Source organism: Phalacrocorax aristotelis, chromosome 1 (genome assembly GCF_949628215.1).
Source record: "Phalacrocorax aristotelis chromosome 1, bGulAri2.1, whole genome shotgun sequence".
Classification (NCBI taxonomy): Eukaryota; Metazoa; Chordata; class Aves; order Suliformes; family Phalacrocoracidae; genus Phalacrocorax; species Phalacrocorax aristotelis.
Genome location: NC_134276.1, coordinates 153,678,406 through 153,703,905, shown reverse-complemented (window position 1 = coordinate 153,703,905; position 25,500 = coordinate 153,678,406). Strand labels below are relative to the sequence as shown.

General features: G+C 38.3%; 1 protein-coding gene across 1 annotated transcript in view; it reads left to right on the top strand.

Moving 5' to 3' along the window:
• MTPN (myotrophin) overlaps positions 1-25,500 on the top strand; it is a 44,206-nt gene that overhangs the window by 12,602 nt on the left and 6,104 nt on the right. Inside the window, exons 2-3 of the mRNA XM_075116802.1 lie at positions 13,315-13,428; positions 14,529-14,612. Coding sequence (XP_074972903.1) covers positions 13,315-13,428; positions 14,529-14,612 — 198 coding nt within the window. The remainder of the gene's footprint in view (positions 1-13,314; positions 13,429-14,528; positions 14,613-25,500) is intronic.

Sequence of the window (25,500 nt, the reverse complement as noted above, 5' to 3'; positions counted from 1 at the left end):
AAACTTATAGATCTTCTGAAATTCTCTAAGTGGAAAGTAGTTATCCATACAATAAACCTAGGCCATTTGCTTCTGTTCAGCTGTCCTCAGATAACTGTGGTCCACGCAGGCTGCAGTTGGAAAACTACTGGAATGGTCAGAATTTGCTGAACCACTGAGCAACAGGAGCAGTATTCTCTCTATGGCAGGCTGAATGATACAGGATTACATTAATTTATTTAGTGGACTGAAAGTAAGTAATTTTGGAAAATCTAGAGGATTTAAATGAAAACATGGATCCTGCACAGATTTTTTGCAGTTGCCATGGGAAACTGCCTACTTGCAGTTACAGTTAGTTGATTTCTCAGCTTTGGCAGGAGCTTACTGCTGGTTTTTAACTGAAGAAATCTGCTTCAAAGTCATTAACAATTCACAAGTTACAATACTTAATCTTTTTCCTTCCCTTTCTGCTCTTTGGACTTAACCCAGCCTTTGAGTTATTAGTTCACTGTGTTCCACTCTTGCTCTCAAGCTCAGTATTGACCAGGGGCAACAGGGTCTAATTCTGTCTTGCAAATCAGAAGATAGACAAGAAAACTTGAGACTTGATAATCTTGCTGAGCAGAATATATAAAAAACTGTCACCTCTCCTTAGGCCTTCTGCATTGAGTATTTTTTCAATGCATCTGTTTGAGTGGATATGTGGAATTTATCTTTTTTTCATCTTCTCTGCCCAATTCTTAATTCTGCAATCTCTGAAGCATCATGTCAAGAGGTTTTTTCCTCTTACAAGAAAAAAAATGCACAAAAGTTTAAATAATATGCTTCACTGACTTGTGTTACAAGCTGGTCATTTGAATTATTCTTGAATCTAATTAATAAAAATGGACAGGAATGTGAAAAGTGCATGTTTAATGGCAGGCTTTAGACAAGGAGACCATTTTTTTAAGTGCTGAACTAGTGGTCAGTTGTCTTCAGGTTTGTATTAAGACAGCTGATATGAGAGTATGTCTACTGTAGCAATTTAAAACTGAGTCAGTTTCAATAATGGATGCAGATATTTAACCTCTCAGCTCTACCCAGCAGAAACAGCTTCAGGCTAGTGCTCCATTTCAGTTACCATGACAAAATTTCTGGAGAAAAATTGTATAACCAGCTTGGAAGAAGAGATTAATTTATTGTCACTGCTACTCAAAGGTTTTTGAGTAGTGTTAATATTAACACTTGTAAACTAGAAATAAGGGGTTTTTTTAGGAAAAGCTATTAGGCCTGCATTACTGAATTCATTTTAGGGGTGTTTCTATCAGTAATCTCCAAGGACCTATGAAAGTACTAATGTAGATTTTAGTTGGATAGATAAGTTTATATCTTGGCAGGAATTAAAACTAATTTTTCAAAGTCAATGCTGCTTTTTAGACCCTGAGAATGTTTGGGGTGGGGGGGCAGGGAAGGGGGAGAAACTCAGTTGAACTACAGCACCACTTCAAAAATATGGAATGTTGTGGGATTGTTGAACTGAAGGCCTAAAGTAGAGGCCAGATGAATACTTCTATATAGTGAGCCTTCTTGTTAAGAACTGGTGTTCTACAATGCTGTCAGATTTCTTCAACCTATTTTACAGAAATACTTATCTTGGAACAAAAGACACAAATCAAACTGAGTTAAGGTCAGCAGTATGTGAATCAGCTCTTTGGCAGTCATAAGGTGAGAACTAGGGTTATAGAACGGAATACATATGGAACCGCTACAGAGGCAAACTGAGGAGGATGGAAATACTCTATACCAGGTTGTATGAGGTACCTGGGCTGTCTGCACATAAGCCCAAGGAATGTTTCAATAGTGAGAAAGTTTCAATAGTAAGAAAACTGAGGTAGTAGCACTTTTCAGTGGTAAACCTCAGCTTAGTTTTTTGTGCTGGCAAAAGCAAAAAAAATGAGAGCTTTTTTGTGTTTGAACTCATAGCATTCAATTTGAGTTCTTGAGTCTTGAAAGAAAGTTAATTGAAAACCAGGGTATTTGAGGCTCCAGCTTTGTGCTTAAGCAGCTCATTCATAGAAGAAGAATTTTGGTGAGGTGAGCTATAAAATTCTGTTTCTGTGGAGGGTCAGGTTGCCGTTTTTGGTGTTAGTTGAATATAGATGAGATGATACTGCAGGCTGCCTAAAATAAAGATGATTAAGATGCTTCAGGGGCCTTTCTTTGCATTCTGAGGCTTGGTCATGATAGCATGAGAAATGTTGAGAGAGTGCTTTTCAAGGCTATTACTTGGACATACAGCTTATGTCCCTGGTTGTACATTTTGAGGAATCTGTAACCAATACACAGTTACACAGCAGGTGAAAGCAAAATGGTCTACTGGAAGGAATGTAAAACATTGCATGAATGTGCAGGGGTGGAGGTATGACAGCAGAAGTTCAGCTGAAGTTTAAACTAGCAGGGAATCTCAAGGGCAGCAGAAGGGGCTAGTGCATTGATAATGAAAGGAAATCAAAGGAAGAAAGGGGAACGTTCCTAATGAATCTGAGAAAGTAAACATCACACTCATTCAGGAGTGGTGAGGAGAAAGGTGTGGGGAACTGTAAGTAGGTCAGCTTAGTCTCAGTTTCTGGAAAGGCTATGGAGCAAATAATCATCCTCCTTCTCCTCCTCCTAGAACCCATTTGACACTAAGGATAAAGTGAGAGACCAAGTTGAAGTTTGTGGTATGTGGATGGTAAGGTTGGTGGAAAATTGGACGGGCTGTTGGACTCAAAGGGTTGCGATTGGCAACATTGCTTTGAAGTGGTGCCTGGTTACCAGTGACATCTATCAGGGATTGGTATTGGTAGCATTGGTTAATATTTTTATTGGTGACCTAGACAATGGGTTGTCTACCAGTCAGGGCAAAGGATAGAAAGAAGTAAACACATACACCTGCACAAGCTGGGGACTAATTGGCTAGGTAGGAGCTTTGCAGAAGAGGACTTCATGGTCCTGGTGGACATGAAGCTGCAAATGAGTCTGCAGTGTGCCCTCGCATTATTGAAGGCCAGCAGCATACTGGCTTGTATTAGCAAGAAAACAGCCAGCAGGTTGAAAGAAGTTTTTCCTTTCTTACCATTTGTGAGGCTGTCTGAGTACTGTGCCCAATTCTGGGCTTCCTAGTACAAGAAAAGCATTAACGTACTGGAACAAGTTCAGAGTCAAGAGTTTGCGGGCCATCAGGATTGCTGAGGACACACAAGGAGATGCTGTTAGGATTGTGGTGGTTTGGGTTGTTTTGTTTTTTGTTTTTTTTTTTCTTCCTGAAGAAGAGAAGATGAAGGGAAGATCTTATCGTCTTTCTGTACCAAAGGCAGGATATAGGGAAATTTGCTTAGAGGTGCACAGTGAAAGTGTGGGAAGCAACAATTCCAGTTGGAATGTGAGAAATTCCAGTTAGGTAGAAGAGAAAAATACTTCACTATGAGGATGATCAAGCCCTGGGAAGGTCTTGAGAGTAGAGACCTTGTAGAATCCTCTGTCCCCAGGGTGTATGGAACTCAGGTGGGTAGTGTCCTGAGCAGCCTGATGTGATTCAACCTGCTCGAAGCAGATGTTGGACTAGATAACTGCCACAGTTCCCTTTCAGCCTTAAATAGTCTATGATTCCATTAGTCATAGACTTAGAAGCTTGTGGAATTAAACTGTCCATATATTTTTAGATCATTAGTCAGGTCTCAGGAAGCATGGTATTTGATTTTTCCTTCATTACCACCAGCGTTTATGACCTGTGGATTAGTTATGTAAAAACATAAAATTATGTTTTCACTGTGACAGCAAGTAGAATAAGGGCAGAAGTTTTTGTTTGACTTACAATGTTCTTAAGCTCGCAGTTACTTTAGAAACTGTAGAGTGATTGACCTTGAAGAATAAAAGTATGTAGAAGAAACTAGGGTGGTTTTTTTTTTTCAGTTGTTTCTGCTATGTGGTTTTTAAGGACTCTCAATCAAGGTGTTTAGATCTGCAGTGCTAGAGAGGTAACTTTTGGATTAGATGAGCCCTGGAGCTCATATATGACAGCAGTAAACAGTTGAAAAGTCTATGAACACACAACTGAAACACAGGTTAAGCAGTGAACTTTGGTTTAAGTATTTAAAATATAACCATTTTGAGAATGCAAGTAGAATAACAAGGATTGCTAAAAGTATTTTTATCTTCAGAGTACTTATGTTGTTTGGTGTTGGGGGTGTTTTTTGTTGGTTTTTGTTGGCTTTTTTTAAAGTCTTTCCAGAGATGGATGAATCTGGAAAAAATTATACTGGAGAGTGATTGAAGGGGTGTGAGTTGACTCAAACTTTGAAAAAAAGGGAGGACAGTATTAGGGGAAGATTAATACACAATAGTTCCTCTATACCCCCCATATTCTCATTGTGGGAGTGAGAGATTATTAGTTAAATCATGTTTATATGGCTAAACCCTGTTATATGGCTAATTTTTTTCAAGGTGTGGTTTGTCCAGACTTGCTTTCCCTTCAGAGGACTAAGGAATATAATGCCCTTAAGTGATTTCAAAGTTCGGGTTATCTATGTTCCACTTAAAAATAAAACTTACTCTTTCAGGCAATTAGTTAGATGTGAAAACTAAAAATTAGTTATACTGTCTCTAAACTGGAGATACATGGATTTGATGGATGGACCACTCAGTGGATAAGGAATTGGCTGGATGGTTGCACTCAGAGTTGTAGTCAATGGCTTGATGTCCAAGTAGAGACCAGTGATAAGTGGCATTCCTCAGGGATCGGTATTGGAACTGGTGCTGTTTAACATCTTTGTTAGTAACATGAGCAGTGGGATTGAGTGCACCCTTGGTAGGTTTGCCAGTGACACCAAGCTGTGTGGTGCGGTCAACATGCTGGAGGGAAGGGATGCTATCCAGAGGCACCTTGGCAAGCTTGAGAGGTGGGCTCATGCAAACCTCATGAAGTTCACCAAGGACAAGTGCAAGGTCCTGCACATGGGTTGGGGCAAACCCGAGCACAAATACAGGCTGGGCAGAGAATGGATTGAGAGCAGCCCTGAGGAGAAAGACTTGGGCATGCTGGTTGATGAGAAGGTCAACATGACCCAGCAATGTGTGCTTGCAACCCAGGAAGCCAACTGTATCCTGGGCTACATCAGAAGAAACATGGCCAGCAGGCCAAGGGAGGCGATTCCCTTTACTCCACTCTTGTGAGAGCCCACCTGGAGCACAGTGTTCACCTCTGGGGCCCCCAACATAAGAACAACACAGATCTGTTGGAGTGAGTCCAGAGGAGGGCCGCAAAGATGATGAGAGGGCTAGAGAACCTCTCCTGTGAAGACAGGCTGGGAGAGTTGGTTGTTCAGCCTGGAGTAGAGAAGGCTCTGGAGAGACCTTATAGCAGCCTTCCAGTACCTGAAGGGGGCCTACGAGAAAGCTGGAGAGGGGCTTTTTACAAGGGCATGTAGTGATAGGACAAGGGGTAATGGCTTTGACCTGAAACAGGGTACATCTAGATTAGATATTAGGAAGAAATTCTTTACTGTGAGGGTGATGAGGCACTGGAACAGGTTGCCCAGAGAAGTTGTGGATGCCCCATGCCTGGAAGTGTTCAAGGCCAGGTTAGTTGGGGCTTTGAGCAACCTGGTCTGGTGGAAGGTTGGATGGCAGGTGGGTTGGAACTAGGTGATCTATCACAATGTAAGAAAGATGTTACAGTCCAGTAACACCTCCGCCACTGTTATTGGGTGTATCAAAGCTTACCTAGCTATCTGCTAGGAATTTCTTTTTTTTTTTTTATTTTTAAAAGACATCTCATGAAGAAGATGAACATAGAAAGCAGATGCTACACTGAATTTCACCTGTTGGTTTTCAAATGTTTCTTCTTGCATAAAATCCCAGGAGGATTTTTTTTGTTACACCATGCCCTTTAAAGTGAAGATTTTGCTAACATTGCATAAAGGAATATTACACATGATCCTCCTGATATAAAGGCTATGCACTGTGGTGCGACAAAGAAACAAAAAGGTACAATGCCTGAATTTTACTTTTTCATCCGCATGTATTTACCTGTTGCTTGTACACCTGAGGAATATAAATGCTCAAGACCTGAGACACTCCTGCTTTCCATGAGTTGAATTCTTAACAACACCTGCTATAAATCTGTACAAAAAGACTGATTGAAAATACTTCATAGAATCATTAAGGTTGGAAAAGACCTCTAAAATCATCAAGTCTGACTGTCAAACCAACACTGCCATACCTCTTAAACTATGTCCCCAAAACATCTGAACATTCTTCTGATGAATTATCTCAATCTCTTTGTTGAATTTTTAAAAAGAAATACAACCTGTGTGACCAGAGGCCTACAGAGAATATACTGGATATGAAGTCTTTGGATGTAGTATTCACAATATGCAGTAAGATGCTCCAAATATCTTATCCATAAGACTTAAACTCTTCTTTATAGAAAGATAATTTTTTACTATTTGTCTTTCCACTAGACAACAACAATAAAGTTATTGCTATATTTAAAATATAGTTATCTAATACTCTATAGGAATAGCCATCCTTTGTATGCAAAGAGATGGAAGTAGTGCAACAGACTGTACAGTGAGTTCATCTTTCTCCAGGATAATGGAGACAGGAATTACCTGGTAATTCCTGAAACCTGGTAGTGTAGCTCCTGTAGGATGCTTTCCTGCGCTCTAAGGATATCTGACTGCACGGAACCTGATTTCCGTCTTTAAAACTGGAATGAAAGGAGTGCATGAAATGGGGAGATGAAGTTATTTCTGTGTGGCGGGATAAGTACAGATGGGGATATGGAGTTGTTTCTAAATCTGAAAGAGCATTTTAATGCCACCAGTATTACAGATACTGCTCTACTAATACAGTTAACCTATGCAATAGAATTAATGAGGTCAAAATTTTCCATTTCTATTCCTGTAGTAGAACTGCAGTGTAAATTCCAGCTACTTATTTCTGGTGAGTTCAGGTGCCAAGTGGTGAATCAGTTGAAGGAACAGATTCAGCTGGAAAGAAGAAAATGATCAAGTTAATTCTCAGACTGATTAGCTTCCTCATCGGAGTCGTCATTCTGCCACTAATTCTGGTGGGAAAGATCAAACTGTGGCTGGGAGTAGTGATACTGTAACTGCTACACAGGAGAAAGTTGGTGCTAAATTGATGGGTGAGCTGTGAATATGAACGGTGATATGCCAATAGCATGGCAGTAGTGTTCTAGAGCAACATTACTGGCAAACCACAGTGTCCAAGAGAATAGCTGGCTCAGATTCAGTCTTGGTTGGTGTGCTACTGTGAAGTAAGCCTGTGATTGAAGCACATGGAACATGGCACTAGATGAGTTTAGTTTAGCTCATTTGGCTTTAACTGTTGATGCTTTTGAAACTGGCAGTAACTGGGAAAGGAGGGAGTTAGCAGGTGAAGCTAGACCAAGAGAGGCATGGAATACAGTCTGTGTAATAAAGCCTACAGAAAAGGTGAGGGCTGTTCAAGGACAATGTCAGTTTGGTGTGGTTAAATAATCTGCCTGGAAAATAAGGAGCTTTAGAACTTGTAATTTATGACTAGACTTGTTCATTCAACGTTTTCAATGAGCTGATGTCATAATGTGCATTAGGGACAAAGTCTGTGAAATCTGCTTCATTCTTTTAACTAGGACAGCAAAAGAATAAGGAATTAAATTTGGCAGAACTTATTCAAGGTAGCTGTTAAGGTGCAGATCCCTCGAGATTACTCTGAGACATCCAGCAGACTTGACAGGAGGGCAGCTTGGCTGTCAGAGAACTCCTCTGTGAGCTCAGGTACAAAGAGGGGGGACATGAAAAGTGGAACTGGGGATGGATATACAGGAAGAACATAGGCCTTTTCCCAGAGTTTGCAGGGATGGAACTAAAGCCAAAGCTTGACTGGAGTTAAACTGGAAAAGGACGTGAGACATAACCAGGCTTTTTGTGTTTTGGCACACAAAAAAATATTGTCAACAAAAGGTAGAGCAAAGAAAATGTGTGTGATAGAAGGTAGTGGAAGAATTAAGTTCAAGTGTAACTAATTTTGACAGCAGTCACTTAAGACATTAGTCAGAACAGATCTTTTTGTGGATTGAATTGCTCCGTTACAGAAAGTGGGTGATAGCTACATTTGGAGGACGCTATCATGAACCCTACTATTAGTTATTTAAAAAGCAGAGAAAACTCTTGAAAGTATTTAGAACTGAGCTTCAAGTTTTTATTATCCTGCTTTTCAGTGAAAAGTTGAAACCTGGCTATCAACTGAAGCTGAAATTTAAAGTCCTTCAAAATGAATATTCTGCTGTTATCCATGTATGTGAGTTTTTGCAGTAGGACACAAGATCAATGTGTTATAAAAATCTTTCATGCTGTCTTGTTAAGTAATTGGAGATTCACAGAAATGCTTTTCTTTACCTGTAGTCAGATTTTAATAGTAGGGATTAAAGCAGATACAACAGAACCAGCAGTTAGCAGGTTTCATGTGTTGAACTGGTTTTTAATGTTACCGCATAGTTGGTGCTCTAGGTCTTTGATCTGCAAAGAAAATCATTACTGGTGTGGTTTATGCCAGACTGAGCCTTAAATGTCTCACTAAGTAAACTTGGTGTATTCTGGAAGGTCATTAAGGAGGTGATCATGTCTTTGCTTTTGCAAGGGCAAATTCTTCTCTGAGACTTTGCACAAACATTTGCACAGTTGTTAGTGAATTCGTAGGTCCACTCTAGAAAGTGAAAATAATCTTCTTTCAGAAGTGTGGCCTTTGACCGAATGTATATTTTATTTTGAAGTTTATATGATTCTTTGATTCTCACTTAATTACATCTCCTTCAAAGTACCCTCATAACTATTAACCTTGGTGCTCTGTTAGACTCTAGAAGATGGCAAAAGTCCCATAAAACTTCCTGGGAGAATGGTTCTGTTACTTTTTTTTTTTCTAATATACATAAGAATCTGTTCCTGTAGGCATAAAGGAAAAAATCACACTCGTCTTTGGCAGTTCATGTGGCTTCTGACCATATGCCTGTGTGTGTAGTATGGTGTTTTTTTAAAGAAAATCTTTAGCAGCTAGTACAGTCTTTGTTTCAGCCTACCAAAATATTGGTCACTTTGCTGTCTCAGAGGTCAGTATTGTGAATTGTCCCTTGATAGGTTTGCTGATACCCAAGTTCATAACATTCAGTATGATGTCTTTGAACAATATATTGTTCAAAACCACAGTAATTTCAGAAGACTTTACAGAGAGATAACTCGTTTCTGTGAATCTTTGAATTTTTATTTTCAGTGCTGTTTCCTGCTTCAGCCTGTTACAGGGCTTGAGAGACCACTTTTATTTCATTCTGTTGACATAATTAGCCACACCTTCACCAGAGCTGCCTTATTTAGTCATGATGGGCCTCAAATCTTGACTTTATGCTTAGATTTTTCTTCTATTGTATGAAGATATGAATCAGCATTTGGAGCTTGTTGCTATAGCTACAATATGGAATTTCTTAGCTAATGTGAATACTTGAGTTCTCTAGAGTGTTCTCTAGTCATTCATTTGTTAGGTGCCACCATATAGAGATGTGTTTCCTATACAAAATGTGATCTGTCATGGCTGGCCGGTCTGTCAAAACTGAAAACCCAACTGCCCCCATAAGTCAATATCTCTCCCTGGCCTAGCTGAACAGGATACTTCAGGTGGAAGAGAAAGAGAATCCAACTTGGAGTGCTCATCCAGTGAAGACAAAAATCAATACCCACAAGATTGTATATCCTAAGCTTAAAGGAGAACAGGTTGTTTAGATAATCTCTGCCAACATTATGTAGGATTTTAGGTATGTTTCACATCACTGTCTGGCAGAGTGAAAGGTTTATTGTTGCAGCTGTGGTACCTGCTGTCTTTGGCACCAGTGTGCTACCAGTTAGGATCATTGGGTTCGAGCAGTTTTCTGCCTTTCCCATTTTATAGGTGATTTTTATATGCAGTTGGTATCTTTGAGACTTAATTAAGCACATAAATGGCAGCTGGTGTAGATAAAGATTGAAACTTTGTATCTTCAGTTGAAATTCTATTGAAAGTCGGTATTTCCATGCCTAAAGGCACTTTCTCGTTGCGTTAGTGTAACTATAAGGATATTTTTGAGTTTTATAACAGCTTGTCTTTAATCTGAATAATTTGTATGTAGGGGTAAGGTTTAGGGTTTTTTTAGTTGGCCTATAAAATTTTCACTGAAACTGTTTAGTCTTCCAGCATGAAACTCCCTCTGAAAGAATTAATTTATCACTTCCATGGATACAGATAAAGCTCTAGATGAGTGGTGTCCAAACCTTTTTCATCATGCACCTCTATCAGTAAAGAAAAAATTGAGCATGCACCACCAATATCTGCATATTTAGTTATAAATTATATACTTCTACTACTGTACTAAGCTATCACATACATTATAAAACATGCCCAAAGATGGAAGTTAAAGATTACATAAAGATTAATTAAATGCTCTTTTTACAGTGCAAAAAATATTTCTTCTGACACCTCAGTGGATTGTCATGCACACCTCTCCAGGTTTTCACAGCCTGCTTTGGAGACCACTGTTCCTCCTATGGGGAGATGTCCTGGGCAGTATAAACAGAAGATCTAAAGGCCAGAGACTAATTGTCTATGAAGAGTTCTGCAAGATTTGATATGTGTGTTAGAGACTCCATTTAAAGCAGGTGCTTGTGCCAGGGTTTGATCCCTGTCTATGAAATGGCTTGGTTTGTCTTCTCTTTGTACTTCTATATGTCTTGGACCAGGAGTAGGAAAGGCCAAACAAAGTTTTATAACATTCAGTGGTCTGTTTTACAGTGGCTTTTCACACCCATGAAACAACTGGATATTTGACTTTGCTTACTGCAGAGCCTAGGAGTACTTTTTTTTTTTAACTTATTGGATATCTTTGTTCTGTTAGTTTGGACTAAAACATTCTGATGCTGATATATTTTCACAGTACTAGTATTCAAATCCACATAGTCTGTGTTTGGGACATCTTTGCAGACTTTTTGCTAGGTACTCCCCATATAAACAAGCTTTCATTGTCTTAAAGGGAAACTTAGAAAACTTCATAATTGGGTTTTTTGGGTTGGGGTTCTTTTGTTTTTGGTTTTTTTTTTCCTTCTAGAAGTTCATTGTCTGGCAGGAATTTATTCCACAGCCAGCTTAGGAGAGAACAGAGGGATCTGTGGTATATTCTTTTAAAAAGAAAAAAAAAATCCTATAGTGTAAACCAATGAGCCAAATAATATTTATAAGCTTAAGGGAGGGGAGCTTTGTTGGACTGTCCTAATCTTAAGACATGATGATTCTAAATTTCTTTTTGAACGTGAATTTTGTAGTTTTACTGTGTGCTTTCCCAGGAGTTAGCTTCTTTGTCCTTCTCCCTTACCCCCTTATTTACCATGTCTTAGCACATGTCAGACATTACAGGAGTTTTTAGAGCCTCTTTTGGGGTAGTGATTTCATGGATTTTACATGGTTGGCTTCCTAAACTTAAGCATCCCAATCCTTATGTATCTGCAAAAATAATGTATTATTTAAATACCAGCTCTTTTTAAATTGACAGAAAGTGGCAAAGTGTAAATAGTAATACGGGTAGAGCTTAACTTCCAAGATAGGCTATGTATGTGTTTCTTCCTCATACACTTTTCAGACGAGTGTGGCTATTTGTATGCTGTTAGTGTATGGTGATCTGGCTGTTTTTTTTCTTTTAATTGGAACACAGTTGTTAACATATCCCCACCAACCACCAGTTTTGGAACTTCTCTTTTGCTGAATTTCAGTACGTCACAATACTGCTTGCCAGTAAAGTTGTTGCAGACAGAGTTAGACCTTCATTTAGTCATACTGGAATTTTATGTTAAACTATTGTACAGTGTTGACAGTCCACATAGCTAAAGCTGTGGTGGACTTTGTTTAGAAGTAGGATTTGTTACTGTTCTGAAAGTTATAGATAAAAGTGAAGCTATCTTTTTTCTGATGTCTAACATTCTGCAGAAGCCATAGCTATATTTCAGGGTCAGTGACAGCAGTTGCAGAGGGTTTTTTTTAACTCTGCTACTTGCTGCTACTTCTTGCTACTTTGAAGCCAGAACCTTCAATGGTGTGAGAACCAGGTCCTGACTTCTGAGACCACAGAATGTACAGCGTTATATTAAACACTCTTGCGTTGCTTTGACTTTCAGCAGGGTATATTATGAGAAGAATTGAATAGTGTATTGTAGGAGAGGACAATTCTGAGGTTGTCTTGTTATTTGGCCAGCAGTGTAAAACTGATAATATAGAATATCAAATGCAGAACAAGATTGCCTTCTCACAATCTCCTCTTCCGCCCTTAGAAAGGAGGTGATGTCTGGAAGATATATGTCAAGCCCTGTGTTCTGTGAACTTTGTGAGATTTGGGGCAGGAGTGAAGGAACTGCAGGGACTCAGTAGAGAAGTATGAATTGGTGCTGCAGCTGAAATTCTTTTGGTATTTTTTTCTGTGGAGATGCAGGACTTGAGGGATGATGCTAAATTTAGCCACCCCCTAAAATACTAACATTACTTGCACATATGAACAAGAAGTCACTTACCACATAGCTTGGCAGTATTTGGTTTCCAGTAACTTCTCGTCATTACTGAAGTGCAACAAATAAGTTTATTCTTAGTTGCACAACCCAAGGTGAAGAAACAAAGCTGCTTAGGCACTCACTAAATTAAATTTTGTTTACGCCTTAAGAGATGTCTCAGTCCAGTGGTACGAGTGGCATTAGAATAAATCTTCCTGTGTCCTGATTTGGTTAACTGTCTTCAGACTTTTTTTGTGTCATGTAGAATTGGCAGGTGCTATTTATAAAACAGAATGGCAAGTTTCATAATTGGGTTTTAAGTTACAGGTGATCTGTAATCACTTGCTAGTAGTTATGACACTGGCTTATTCCTGTGGATCTGGTTTCTCAGTGTGCAGAACTCCATGTTAGAAGCAGGAAAAGTAACTTAGCCAGATAACTAGCATCCCACCTTGGGGAAAGGAGAAGGAAAATGAGCTAATGTGAGCATTTTTTTACAAGCTCTAATGATTTTTTGATATTTTTTTAATCACATGACTTACCTAGTGCACCTGGGTACACTTGAGATGCAGTGTGGAAGGAGGGACCACGGTTGTCTTACAGCCTTAAATGTGTAGGTGAGGTAAAGGAAATCAAGCAACTTATTTTTCATTTTCCATGGGCAATTAAATATTTGGTTGGGCTGTTCTTCAGCATATTTGAGGGCTCCTCTTCTTGGTGTGTTAGCTCTCAAATTTTCCTTATGTTTACATTTAAGGGTGAAGATGTCAACCGGACTCTTGAAGGTGGGAGGAAGCCTCTTCACTATGCAGCAGACTGTGGACAGCTTGAGATTCTGGAATTTCTGCTGTTGAAAGGAGCTGATATTAATGTATGTACATCAATTTGCAAACAGATGTTAGGATGTTAGGGTCTTCGCCTGTGCCCTCCCCACCTCACACGCACGTAAGGATTGGTGTAAATGCCTATATGGTTACTGGAAGACTTAGATCAAACTAAACAATTTGAGGCATTTAAAAATATTTGAGAGGTGGTCTCCTAGAGGTTAGAAGTTTAAAATTATTTAATGTTTTTATTCTTTCTAGACAAACTAGGAGAAGTGGTTTGTAGTTATAAAAAGTTAAATTTATTTGACAATGATTAGAAAAATAAATCCAGTAATCACATCTAAAGAAAGCTTGGATGAAATACATGCTACATTTGTTGGAAGGGACTTCAGAAGACAGTGCAATGCATCCTTGGCCAGGGCAGGATCAGCTGTGTTTCTATGGGTGTGCTTCTCTCTTCTGGAGACATTCTTACTTGTACAAGCTTAGTCATTTTGCTGTAGCTTGAAATGCATGGCTTTTTGTCATGAAAAGACTTGGCTGGGCTGTATTGGCACTTTAAATGAGTGTAGTTCTCCATAAAGTGAATAATTTAACCATATACCCCGAATACTGTCTGAAAGTTAACATACAACACATCTTAGCTTTAGTCCTTGGTGTCTGGAAAGATGATCTTTTCCTCAGGAGCTCTAACTAGAGAGGAGGAAAAAATAAAAATATTTCAGTTGCTGCATTCCTTATTCTTTCCAGGACTATGGTTTTGAGAGAAGATAGCCCAAACAATGTTTCAGCCAAAAACTGGTTTCTGAAGTTAGTTAGCTGGCTGAGAAATGGGAGAATTAGGAATAATGTTTTTAAATTGGGCAAAATTTGTCAGCTGAAATACCACAATTTCTGTCATTGGCCTAAAAAAATGGACAAACTTTGGGATACCTAAAGTCTTACGGAAGAAATATGTTGTGGGTACCTGCCTGTTCTTTAAACAATTACTTCTCTTTGTAAAAGGTAAAATTCATAAGGAATGCACTTCTGGATAATATTCTTGAATCCTTACATTCACTCTATTATTGACAAAACAAAGTTAAGTGAAATGTTTTAATACCGTGTGAAATTGTGTTTCAAATAACTGTATCTCAATTTACAGGCTCCAGACAAACATAATATCACACCACTCCTATCAGCAGTCTACGAGGGCCATGTTTCCTGTGTGAAATTGCTTCTGTCAAAGGTGAGATAGAGATGTTTAGGAGAAGTTATCCATTAGCAAAGTGTATTACTGTGCAGTTTTTTCAATAAGATTGATGCACAGGATAAGGTCAGAATATCGAACACATGCTGTATATGTTGCTAAACCAGAGAGGGTACTCTGATTACGGAGAAGCTTGAAGGAGAAAGTTCTGGGACTTTTGCAGTGTAGCAAAAGTAATAGTGACCCCTAAGAAGGTAATGTGAGCTCCAGCTAGAGAGCAGTTAACAGCAAATCAGGCAAGAAGGAAAAAAAATGCATTGCTTCAGCAGGCAGGGAGGAGTGGGATTTAGCTTTGGCAGCTGCTTAAGTGTTTCAGGTGATAGAATCTCTGCTGTGAAGTTGCTGTGAGGTGTGGTTTCCCTCTGCTTTTGCCAGGTGACTGAAAAGCCATCTGGATTGGCAGAGTGATGGGAAGTTTAAGTAGGAAGATGAGCGTTCTTTGTTACAGAACTTGTAAATTTTCTCCTGGAGAGAACAGCTTGATCTGATTGTTCTCTCTTTGATTCATATTACAAAGGTGATCTATTTTATGAAGCAGTAGTTCATTCAAGCAATGTTTTGTCTCCATTCATATGTGCTCCTTTTTACACCTCACTTACTTTGAAAAGAGGTTAACAGTGCATTTTCAGTATATGAACCCTCTTAAATCACTTGGCCAAAGGATTTCATGTTGTATAATGTTTTCATATGTCACTTCCACGGTAAAATAGTTCTCCTTAACTACCTTAATACTGCATGAATTTCACTTTTCTTGATGTCTCTGATCGTACCTAATGTTAGTTATGCCTTTCTGTGAAGAAATGCTGTGACTGTTAATTTAGGATAAAAATGGTGCATCCAACTTGCTTAAATTTGTTGTGAGCACTGATCCTTCCATTAGGATCATTATACACAAGTTACAAAAAAGGTATCCTTTATCCCATCTCGTATTTCTTTCTACTTCTGTTTCAGTGTTTTGCATTCTAAATAAGTTACTCAAATAATAAGATGCCTGAAAACTTGAGTTCACACATGAATTGTCTGGCATCTAGTAAGGGTTGTGCATTCGTTGTCTGTCTGCAGTCTGTCAGCAAAGGCATTAAGGGCCTTCCCAAACCAGCTATTTTTCACGTAGCCTGTGAAAATGTATTGATATCTATACTTGGTACAATTTGCATGGAATTGGTTATGCTCAACAGCCATAAAGATGAGGCAATCTTACAAAGGTTTGCAGAGTGTTCTGAGAAAGTGAACTTGGACTAGGAGATGAGTTTAAAAAAAAAAGTTACTGCAACTGCATAATTTGGGAAAGTTTGTATCACTTTCACATTTCTTAATGCAGAGGTAAATATCATACCATAATTTCTTGCTTTCGTTGACACGGGCTAGCTGATGAAATAGTTATAAACTGGAATTTTGCTCATGATATCATTCTGTTTGAGGCAGATCTTATATTAAGAGGTTGTTCTTTCTCTTAATACAGCTATGACCCTTGTTCGAACATCTGTTGTCACGCTTTGTTTATAACAGTCTGATTTCATATATTCTTTGATAGCAGACACCTGGGAGATCAAGTGCAATGTTCCTTCTAGTTACTTTTGGAGTGGGGTGTATCTTGCTACTCCAAATGCAGGACAAATATTAAATGCCTGATGTTAGTGCATGTAAATAGCAGAACTGCAATGGGAAATGATGGATCGATATATTTAAGATTTTTCTTCAAAGCTGTTCTTTGTTTTGTAAATACTACACTTCTACTTACTGCTAAGACGCTTCATTATTTTACATATATCTCCTTTCAGCTGCCTTCATTTTCCCTGTTGGTTGTTCTCATGCATATGTGGCCTCTCTCATAGAATATTCCTTAAGCTGTTGGACTAGAAGTCAACAGCCTCCTTAACGTATTTCTAAACAGGAAAACAAAAATAATTTTTTGTACTTTAACAAGCTTTGAGAACCAATGAACAGTGATGCATGTCTCTTTAGTCTGTTTGCATACCACAAATATTAAAAAGTTAGCAGTTGGATCAAGTTAAAATTATGTAAGGAATAAGAGATTGTTTTTCATGTACTAAGATTAGATTTAGTATAAATAATTCTGTGCTGGATGCAGTTGTTGATTTGGAAATTGAATTGTTTTAAGCTAACATTCTGTACTGCCTTCTACAGTATAGGAATTGGGATGTTCATAAACCTATCATGTGAGACTTGAGCTATTGAGAGGAGGAGGCGTCTTCCAAGAAATGCTTCAGACATTAATCAGATAGAAAATCAGATAGAAAATACAAAAGATGTACATTAATAAAAGTTCTGAATATGAAAAAAGGTAGCTTAGTCAAGGTGACCTCCAGGATTTTTGTAAATTTTGTTACTGTAGAAGATTCATTCGTGTGATGGAAGTAAGCTGGTTACTCTTTCATGTAGTATGGCCGCAGAGCATTCTTTAAACAATCTTACAAGTATTTGGGCATAATTCACTATCAGAGGATAATAACTATATATAAATAGTAGAGACACTGAATCAAGAGTCTAAGCTCTTAAACTGACTAGAATGATTAGAGTGGCCCCTTGATCTTAAGCTGAAGTAGCCTGGGCTGCTGCAAATCTGTGTTTTATGTTGTTGATACTGGTGGTCATGCAGTTGCACAGTGAAACACAGCTAAACTTCTTCGAAGTTCATATTAGAAACAGTTTACACTGAGAGTTTAACTTGAAAAGTACTGGGAGACCTATGCTGGCTGTTACCAGTTCAGTCTCTGCAGAAGTTTTTAATGTACATGTCACATGACTAAATTTTCTGCAGGTGATGCTAATAGTTGAAGCCATTATGCCAACACTTGTCCCTTAAAAAGCAGCAAGTTGTTTTATGGAATTTCCAGTAACTTTCGACAAGTCTTTCCTATGATAAAGCACAGTTTGTTACTCTCTATTCCTCAGAAAGGACTGTTTTGGGGTTCTTAGCTAATGCTTATCACACATGGAAGTTGAATGCTGTGATGACACTGTGTCTAAAATACAAATGACATTTTGGAATAGTGAAGGCTGGTGGTTTATCTGGGATTCACTCGCAGCCCATATACAGCTAAACTGAGAACTGTAGAATCATGTAGGTTGGAAAAGACCCTCAAGATCATAGAATCCAACTATAAACCTAACGTTAATGCTATGGAGTCCACCATTGAAACATGTCCCTAAGTGCCATGTCTACATGGTTTTTTGAACACCTCCAGGGATGATGATTCAACCACTTCCCTGGGCAGCCTGTCCCAATGCTTGACAACCCTTTTGGTGAAGATGGTTTTCCTAGTATCCAAACTAAACCTCCCTTGGTGCAACTTGAGACCATTTCCTCTTGCCCTATCACTCTTTACCAGGGAAAAGAGACTGACACCCACCTTCCTACAACTTTCCTTTCAGGTAGCTGTAGCAAGCAATAAGGTCTCCCCTCAGCCTCTTTTTCTCTAGGCTAAACAACCCCAGTTTCCTTAGCCACTCCTCAGAGGACTTGGGCTCTTGACCCTTCACCAGCATCATTGCAAATGCAGATCAGTGTAAAGCCATCACAGATACTGGAACGTGTCCAAAGAAGAGCAATGTGGAATATTTTAAGGTCATAAAAAAAGGTGAGGATTAGGATTTTTAGACATGTAGTTATGACATCTGGGCTACAAAGCTTTTAATAATCCATTGAAATCTAGCTGATCCACTGCATGTGATGTGTCAAACTTTGTCCTTCATATACATTGCTCTTTTACTGGTAAGCTGGGGGAAAATTTCTGAGGCTAGCATAGGATACTAGGATGACTTGAGATAGTTCCAGTTCTGTTCATTGTCAGCCTTTTCAGCATAAGAGTTCAGAATGGACACTGTAAAGACAAGTTGAAAACCAGTTCTTTCATTGGTCTGGAGGGAAGATGTTCCTTTTCTCCTCAGAAGCTCAGTTATTAATGATAATGCTGACGGACCAATTTGGTTTGTTATAGTAAAGCAAGAATTGTTATTCTAATTATATGCATTTATTGGACACACAGGTAAGACTGTGTTCTCCATTCTTATGGAAAACTTAACTGTTACACTACATTTGGAGTGGCTACAGAAGGAACTAAGCTATAGATGCTGCTATTAGTCCTCAACTACTAGCTCCTTGTCCTTTGTCTTCTGAAAAGCAGTATAAAACCAATTCTAACTTTCAAGTAGTAGCCCTAGCCATTCTTGCTATAGCCCCAACCAGCTAACCAGTTCTTGTTCACTGGGGTTAGCAACGCATCAGAATCAAATGGTTTCACAGCTTCTGAGGAAGCAAGCTTCCTCTGGGAACAGCCCATATGTAAAGTTTTATGTGAACACAGTGGAGGGAGAGAGATGTTTCAAATTCTCAAGAGCCCCCTGAAGCACCAACTAGTTTGACAGTACCGTAGGAGGGTGATACCTTGGACAAGCCATCTGTCTCAGAAGCAGAACTTTCTACTTTATTCTGCAGTATTTGTAGGAATATATTGAGGAAAAGCAGATAAATCAGGTTGGACTACATTTAACTGCAGATTAAATAATATTTTAAAACCTGGAAGGGGTACCTCAAGAGGTTATCTCCAAGTATTTTTAAGAATACCACTGTTGTAGTAAATGACTGACTGACTTGTTCTTGAGGACCTTCCGTCAGCTGACTTCAACGTCTGCTATTCCTTAATATATTCAACTTTCCATCGTGCTGAAGCCCAGGTCTCTGGAATAGAACTGTACATTGTCAAGTCGTATCACCACCATTGTGGAAGCTGTGGCTAGGTTTGATCAGCTTCCAAATAAAGTTACTGTTACTGGGAGAGTTGTGTTGCATTGCATACCCTGTATCTAAATCTTGTGTCTCTCAGGGGCTTGAATGTATATAAAATTAGATAAACAAGCTCCTTTCTAAAAATCCAAAAGATCGTACTAGCAACCTTAACTCTTAACTTGAATAACTTTGGTTTGGGCATTCATAACTTTAGGGAGATATTATTTAACATACTGCTTTCTGAAGAAACAAAGTGAAGTGTGGTGTGTAATCTATAAATGGCCTTTTCATGTTAAAGCAGGTTTTGAGGCTGTAGTTTGACAAGACAAAACACTCAGTGGTATGAGTGTCTACACCAGTCCCCTAAAATGGATTTTGGAATCATTTGGAAATGGGTGAGGAATCTAGCAAGACCTTACAAAAAACGCCTCATCAATAGCCTTGTCAGGATTGATGAGGGTCTGTGGAGATGGGGGGACCTAATTAAGCAGGCATTGCCACTGGGTGCTTTGTAACTTACAGCCAATGTGCAATCACATTTAAATTTGCCCAGCCAGATACTTGAGTTGTCTTCAGAAGCTTAATTTGTGGTGTTCTGCAGCCGTTTTAATCACATAAGAGTGAAGGAGTTCTTGTATATGGTCTTTCTTGCCATATTGTCCCATCAGTGAGACGAGCACGCTGTCTACCAACATTAGTCCCATGTAACAGTTAAGCCCATGCAAAGGTTGGTTAGGTGATGCTGTTCAGTCTTTTAATACTTTTACCTGCATAATGCTCACTGCTTCCTTGTAACGGGCCTGGCATTTACCCTGTTCACTTGTCCCCATCGCAGGTTAATTTTCTGTAGTCTCCTGCTAACAGCGGCCTCCAAATTAAAGTTCTGTTGTGGCTTTAGTTCCTTGTGTGTGTTTATGGAATCAGAGAGACACTGGTGCCAAATCAAGAGACAGAACTGACGTATCTTCAGTTTCACTTCGGCTGCTGCCTTGGGAATTTTTTTCAGTGCTTTTGCAGTGTGACCTACCTGTTCCAGAGGGTGGTCTTCTGGGTTTGATTACAGTTTTTTGTAGTTGTACAGTAGAATCCAGTTTCTGTTTCACTGCTCAACCAGTCTCTGTGGTGTTCCTTTGTAAATGTCAGATGGTGTTTGCTTGTTGCCAGGTACTAAATGCGTGCTCAGCTGTCTCTGTGGCACTGTTTTTGTAGGCGATGGGTGAATTTCAGATGTAATTTGGGAATAAGAGACACGGAACAGATGAGAAGGATGAAGCTCAAGTCCCTTTAGCCCTGTAGTGTCCCTTATACCCACACTTGCTTATACTATTAGTTGCAAAGGCACAAGTGGTATCTTTTTCTCCATTATCATACTTCCTGTTAATTCTTGAAGAACTATGGGGAAAATATTTTTGCAAGCCTGTTTGTCAGCATTGTTTTGAAAGCCTGGCTCAATTTTTATTAGTTTTGATAAGCTAATGAAACATCAGATACAGTAATTTGACAGTAATATTGTAATATTGTCATATCTGAAGGATTAATGCATCCTTACAACTTATTTTCTAAGAAAAAAAATAGTCAACGTTAAGTAGTCCTTCTATAACTTTTGCCACAGCTGTATTAATTTCTTTTTTGTTTCCACGCAAGTCTCTATTCCTTAGCTGTGCAGTGTAAGATCCATGAAAATTTAAATTTTGGCTAGAAGCTTGTGTTGGGAGGCCTCTGATTGAAAGTAACTACCTGATCACAGGAAATCATGTTGTTTGCATGCACAGTTTCATTGTTTGGGAAATATATTTGTAATTAATATATGAATTTTTCTAAGAAAATAAAGCTTCTTATTGCTTCACTTTAGCAATGAAAATAAATACTATAGGCTGGGCAAAATATGAATACCAGTTAGGGTTAATAACAATGGTTTTGGCCTTTGTATGGAAAGTAACATTCAGCTATAATTTTAGGTGGGATGAGACTTTAAGGAGGTGAGAAGTGGAGTGAAATAGGTGCCTGAAAAAGGAGCTGTAGCTGTATGCTCAATGAGATGGGATTTTACTGGTAGAAGTCAAAGTCTAGAATATTACGCCTGCCACAAAAAGAATATATCATGCTGCTACCCCTCTTGTGCATTTTCAGGGGACTGGAACTGATTAATTCTGGCTAAGTTTAGATTTCATAGATCTTATTTCCTGCTTCTTCCCTCCTACCACTTCCCTAAGAACACATGAAATTCTATCTTGCGTCAACCATGGCTCCAAATTATGACATAGTTAACGTTTTCTAAACTACCTGGTGATCCTGTAGCATTTGGCTACATGTTAATACTGGAGTAATATGAAAACGGTAGGAGAGTTCCTTCCTTAATCTTGTGTGTGTTGTAACACTTACTCTAGCTTTTCAAATTGCTGTCTCTTGAGAGGTATTAAGAACTCCCTAAACAAAGTGATTTAGCTCTGAGTTTCTTCTTAAAGCGTGATCTTCTGTGAAAGGCAGGTAATCCCATAAGATTTGTTTTGACCTTGGAAAGTACATACATCAAAAATGGTGAATTAAGTACTGTGAAGAATCATTTGAGGGCATATCCTGATGTGTTTTACAGGAAGTATTTGAAATGTGATTTTAATATTCATTAGTGGTTGTAAACGAGTACTCCAGCAGGTTTAAGTGGTAATTTTGCAGCTTCAGAAAGCAAACAGCTCTTTAATGCTGGTTTTACTCTTTGGTGAAACCCTTGTTCAGTATTGAAGTTGTTAACAATGTTTTAGGTTTAGGTTTTTAGGGTTTTTTTCCAAGTTTTGACCTATTGTAATGGTTGCATGGATTTAACCCCCAACAGTTTGGTTTTATTTAGGTTGTTCTGTTTATGAAGCATAGCAAAAAAACATTTTGTTGAATTATGGTCTTATGATTAAAGTACTTTGAACTTTGTAGCTTCACACATTGTTGTAATTTGTGTTGCTATTCAAGTTCAGACATTTCTTCCAATATGAAAAACAGATATAAAAGAGTTATTTTGTATAAATAAAACAACTTGCATTGTTTGAACCAAAATGAAATAGTTATATGACTTTGCTTTCATAATTACAGTGCATACATAGGATGACTGATAAACACCTAACATGACTTAACAGTTGATACATTACACTCTTCCAAAGGTAGTTTCTCAAAAGATCCGTTATTACACATTTTTTTCTGAAGTTAGTATTTCAGTGAGGACTTCCTGATGTCTTGTTCATATGTTTTAATTTTGGAACAAGCAATGCTCGGTTAGATTTATTACACCATAAGAAATTTAGTTGCAGTTTGAAAAATTCAAAAATCGAGATTACAAATGAGTGAGTGTTTTCAAGCACTGCTGTTGTGCTAATCATAGTGGTCAGCCATAATAAATTACTATCATGATTTTGGCGGACTGGATTCATTAAATGGTTTTCACCATAGCACAGTTGTGGTTAGCTCTGACAGTTCAGGCCTGCCCAATATTGACTAAATCAAAACATTGATGATGAGGTAAATGAAACTTACAGATCAAAACCAAAGGTTTGGTGGCATGCTTAAAATACTCAAAGAACATCACTCCTTCCAAACCTGTAGAGGTTAAAGCTCCAATGTTGTCCTGTAAGGAGCAGAGAGTTGGAGCCAATGATCATTATGGGTCCCTTCCAGCTTGAGATATTCTATGATCCTATGAAATCACACATACATTATAAAACTGTAAAACATATCTAAGGGGCGGGGGGGGGGGAAGTGAGGTTTTACACTTGAAAATTTTCTGTTCATTAGGAAAGACTTTACCTTCCATTTGGGCACAAGATTTTAATGTTTAGATTAACAGACAGCTGCTACATGTGTGCTAGATCAGCTTCCAAAAAACTTAATTAACCTACTGTTACCAGGAGGTAATAATACAGCATCAAATTAATCCTCAAAAATGGAAAGATTCCAATTACTGAAATACACAATGGGTGAACGTAGTTTTTACTACCCTCAGCAAGGGGTGGGTGAATTTACTAAAGTCGAATTAATTCAATCGTAAGGTATTATGGCTACCAGAAGTAGCATAAACCCTCTAGGTCATAGTTGAGATGTGCTTTTCTAATAAATGTGGTTTTTTGTCAGGCTGAAGATCAGAACACTGGATCCTTAAAGCATGTCTTTTGAAGATCTCATTCTGCATATTCCTACAAAACTGCCCATTTTAATAATACTTCCTTTTTGAAATATCAAGCCTAACTTATACAGTACATAGCCTAGAAAAACTTTAGGGAGATCTTAACATTCTTTCAAGCTTTTGAAAATGTGTGGAAAATATCATACTGTAGGCATCCTGAAGAAAAGACCAATGGAGATTTGCAGGGTGATACTTAAAACTGCTCTGTCAGCATCCAAGTTTCAGTTGAAAACATTGTTTTGGTCTGACTTACTGTAATACATGAAAGTAATTAACTTTAGTCTAAAGAGTACTTCCTGTTTAAAGTTCAAAGGTAGGGCTTGTTGTCTTACTACTACACTAATGGTAGGTAATTCTTTATATTAATCTTAAAATATTTTTCCAGGAATTTGAGACATGTTAAAATAGCCATTGTAATTTTAAACAGTGAAGTCCTTAGCAGCATGTTGTGGCTTCAAAGTGAAGCAGAGATGTCATAAGTTCTGTTCATTTTTTCTGCCCTTTCAGTGTTACTAAACATATTAAACAACAAAATAATATTGGAAAATATTAGGGAGGAAATTAATTTTTAGTAACTTTTGACAAAGTCAGAACTGAATTGTCTTCCAAAATACCAGATTTTTATTTTGTGTGTGTTATGTACCAGCCTTCTACAAAACAAAATAACGGAAGGTAATGAGTACTAAGAACTGGACTGAAGCCACGTCAGTCACTGTATTTCAGTTTGCTTGTAGTTTTTTCAGGGATAGCAGATTTAAAGGATAACTATTTGAAAAGCAGAAATACATATATATGTATGTATATTCAAATTGTACCATGCTTTTCTTTAGGAGTTTTAGATTTAATTTTGTAATATAAAAAGGTATTTTTAGTCTAGTGTAGGAGAAACCAATATCATGTTACAACAGACAATTAAACAGCTTTGAATGCTTCTAATGGAGGATGAGGTTTGTCACATAATGTGACAAATCTCATCTGTTCATATTTCAATCTGTTTTGTGTAAAATATCTAATGCAATTTGATCTCTGCTTTCTACTAAAAAAGTGTTATAAGAAATATTCTGTTGAGTTAGGCAATTTAGCACCTTTTTTCTCCTCTGAGAGTGGCAAAAGTGATGCCATTTGGCAAGAACTGTGATTTTGACCCCTTCAGTTCACTTTTTCCCCTCATTCATAGCTGTTGTATTAGGGATTTTAGAGGTACACACATCTCTCCCTGTGAAGAAGTGTTTATAAATTTGTTGGCCGTTAATTGATCCGTATACTTTCTGAACAAGCTGACATCCGCCTCCCTAACTTCATCTGGAAGCTCCTGCTTGCTGTATAAACCAGTCTTTTAGCAGCTTCATTACCTTTCACGTTCACTTTCACATTCACTTTCACAGGGTTTGGTGACAGCTCTGCATTGCCTTTATCTGCTGCCTTCATGTTTGGTTTTTGTTTTATTTCCTGAACTCCAGCTGTACACTAGTAGCTATTGTGCTGCCTTTAGAGCATGTTTAACATTTGTGCTTTGCCCAGTGGCTTGAGAGGGCAAACGTTCTTGATGTTATTACCCTGCCAAAGAAAGAGTATATATATGTATATTTTTGTGTATGTATTTGTCATGGTTTAAGCTGGCAGGCTTAAACACCCCACAGCCATTTACTCACTCCCCCTGCAGTGGGATGGGGGAGAGAATCAGGAGAAAAAAGTAAAATGTGTCAGTTGAGATAAAAATAATTTAATAGGACAGAAAAAGAAGGGAAAATAATAGTAATGATAAAAGAATATACAAAGCAAGTGATGTACAGTGCAGTTGCCCACCACCTGCTGACCGATGCCCAACCAGTTCCTTAGCAGCAGTCCTGCCCCCCCTGCTCCCAGCTAACTCCTCCCAATTTTTTGTTTAGCATGAGGTCATATGGTATGGAATATCCCTTTGGCCAATTGGGGTCAGCTGTTCTGGCTGT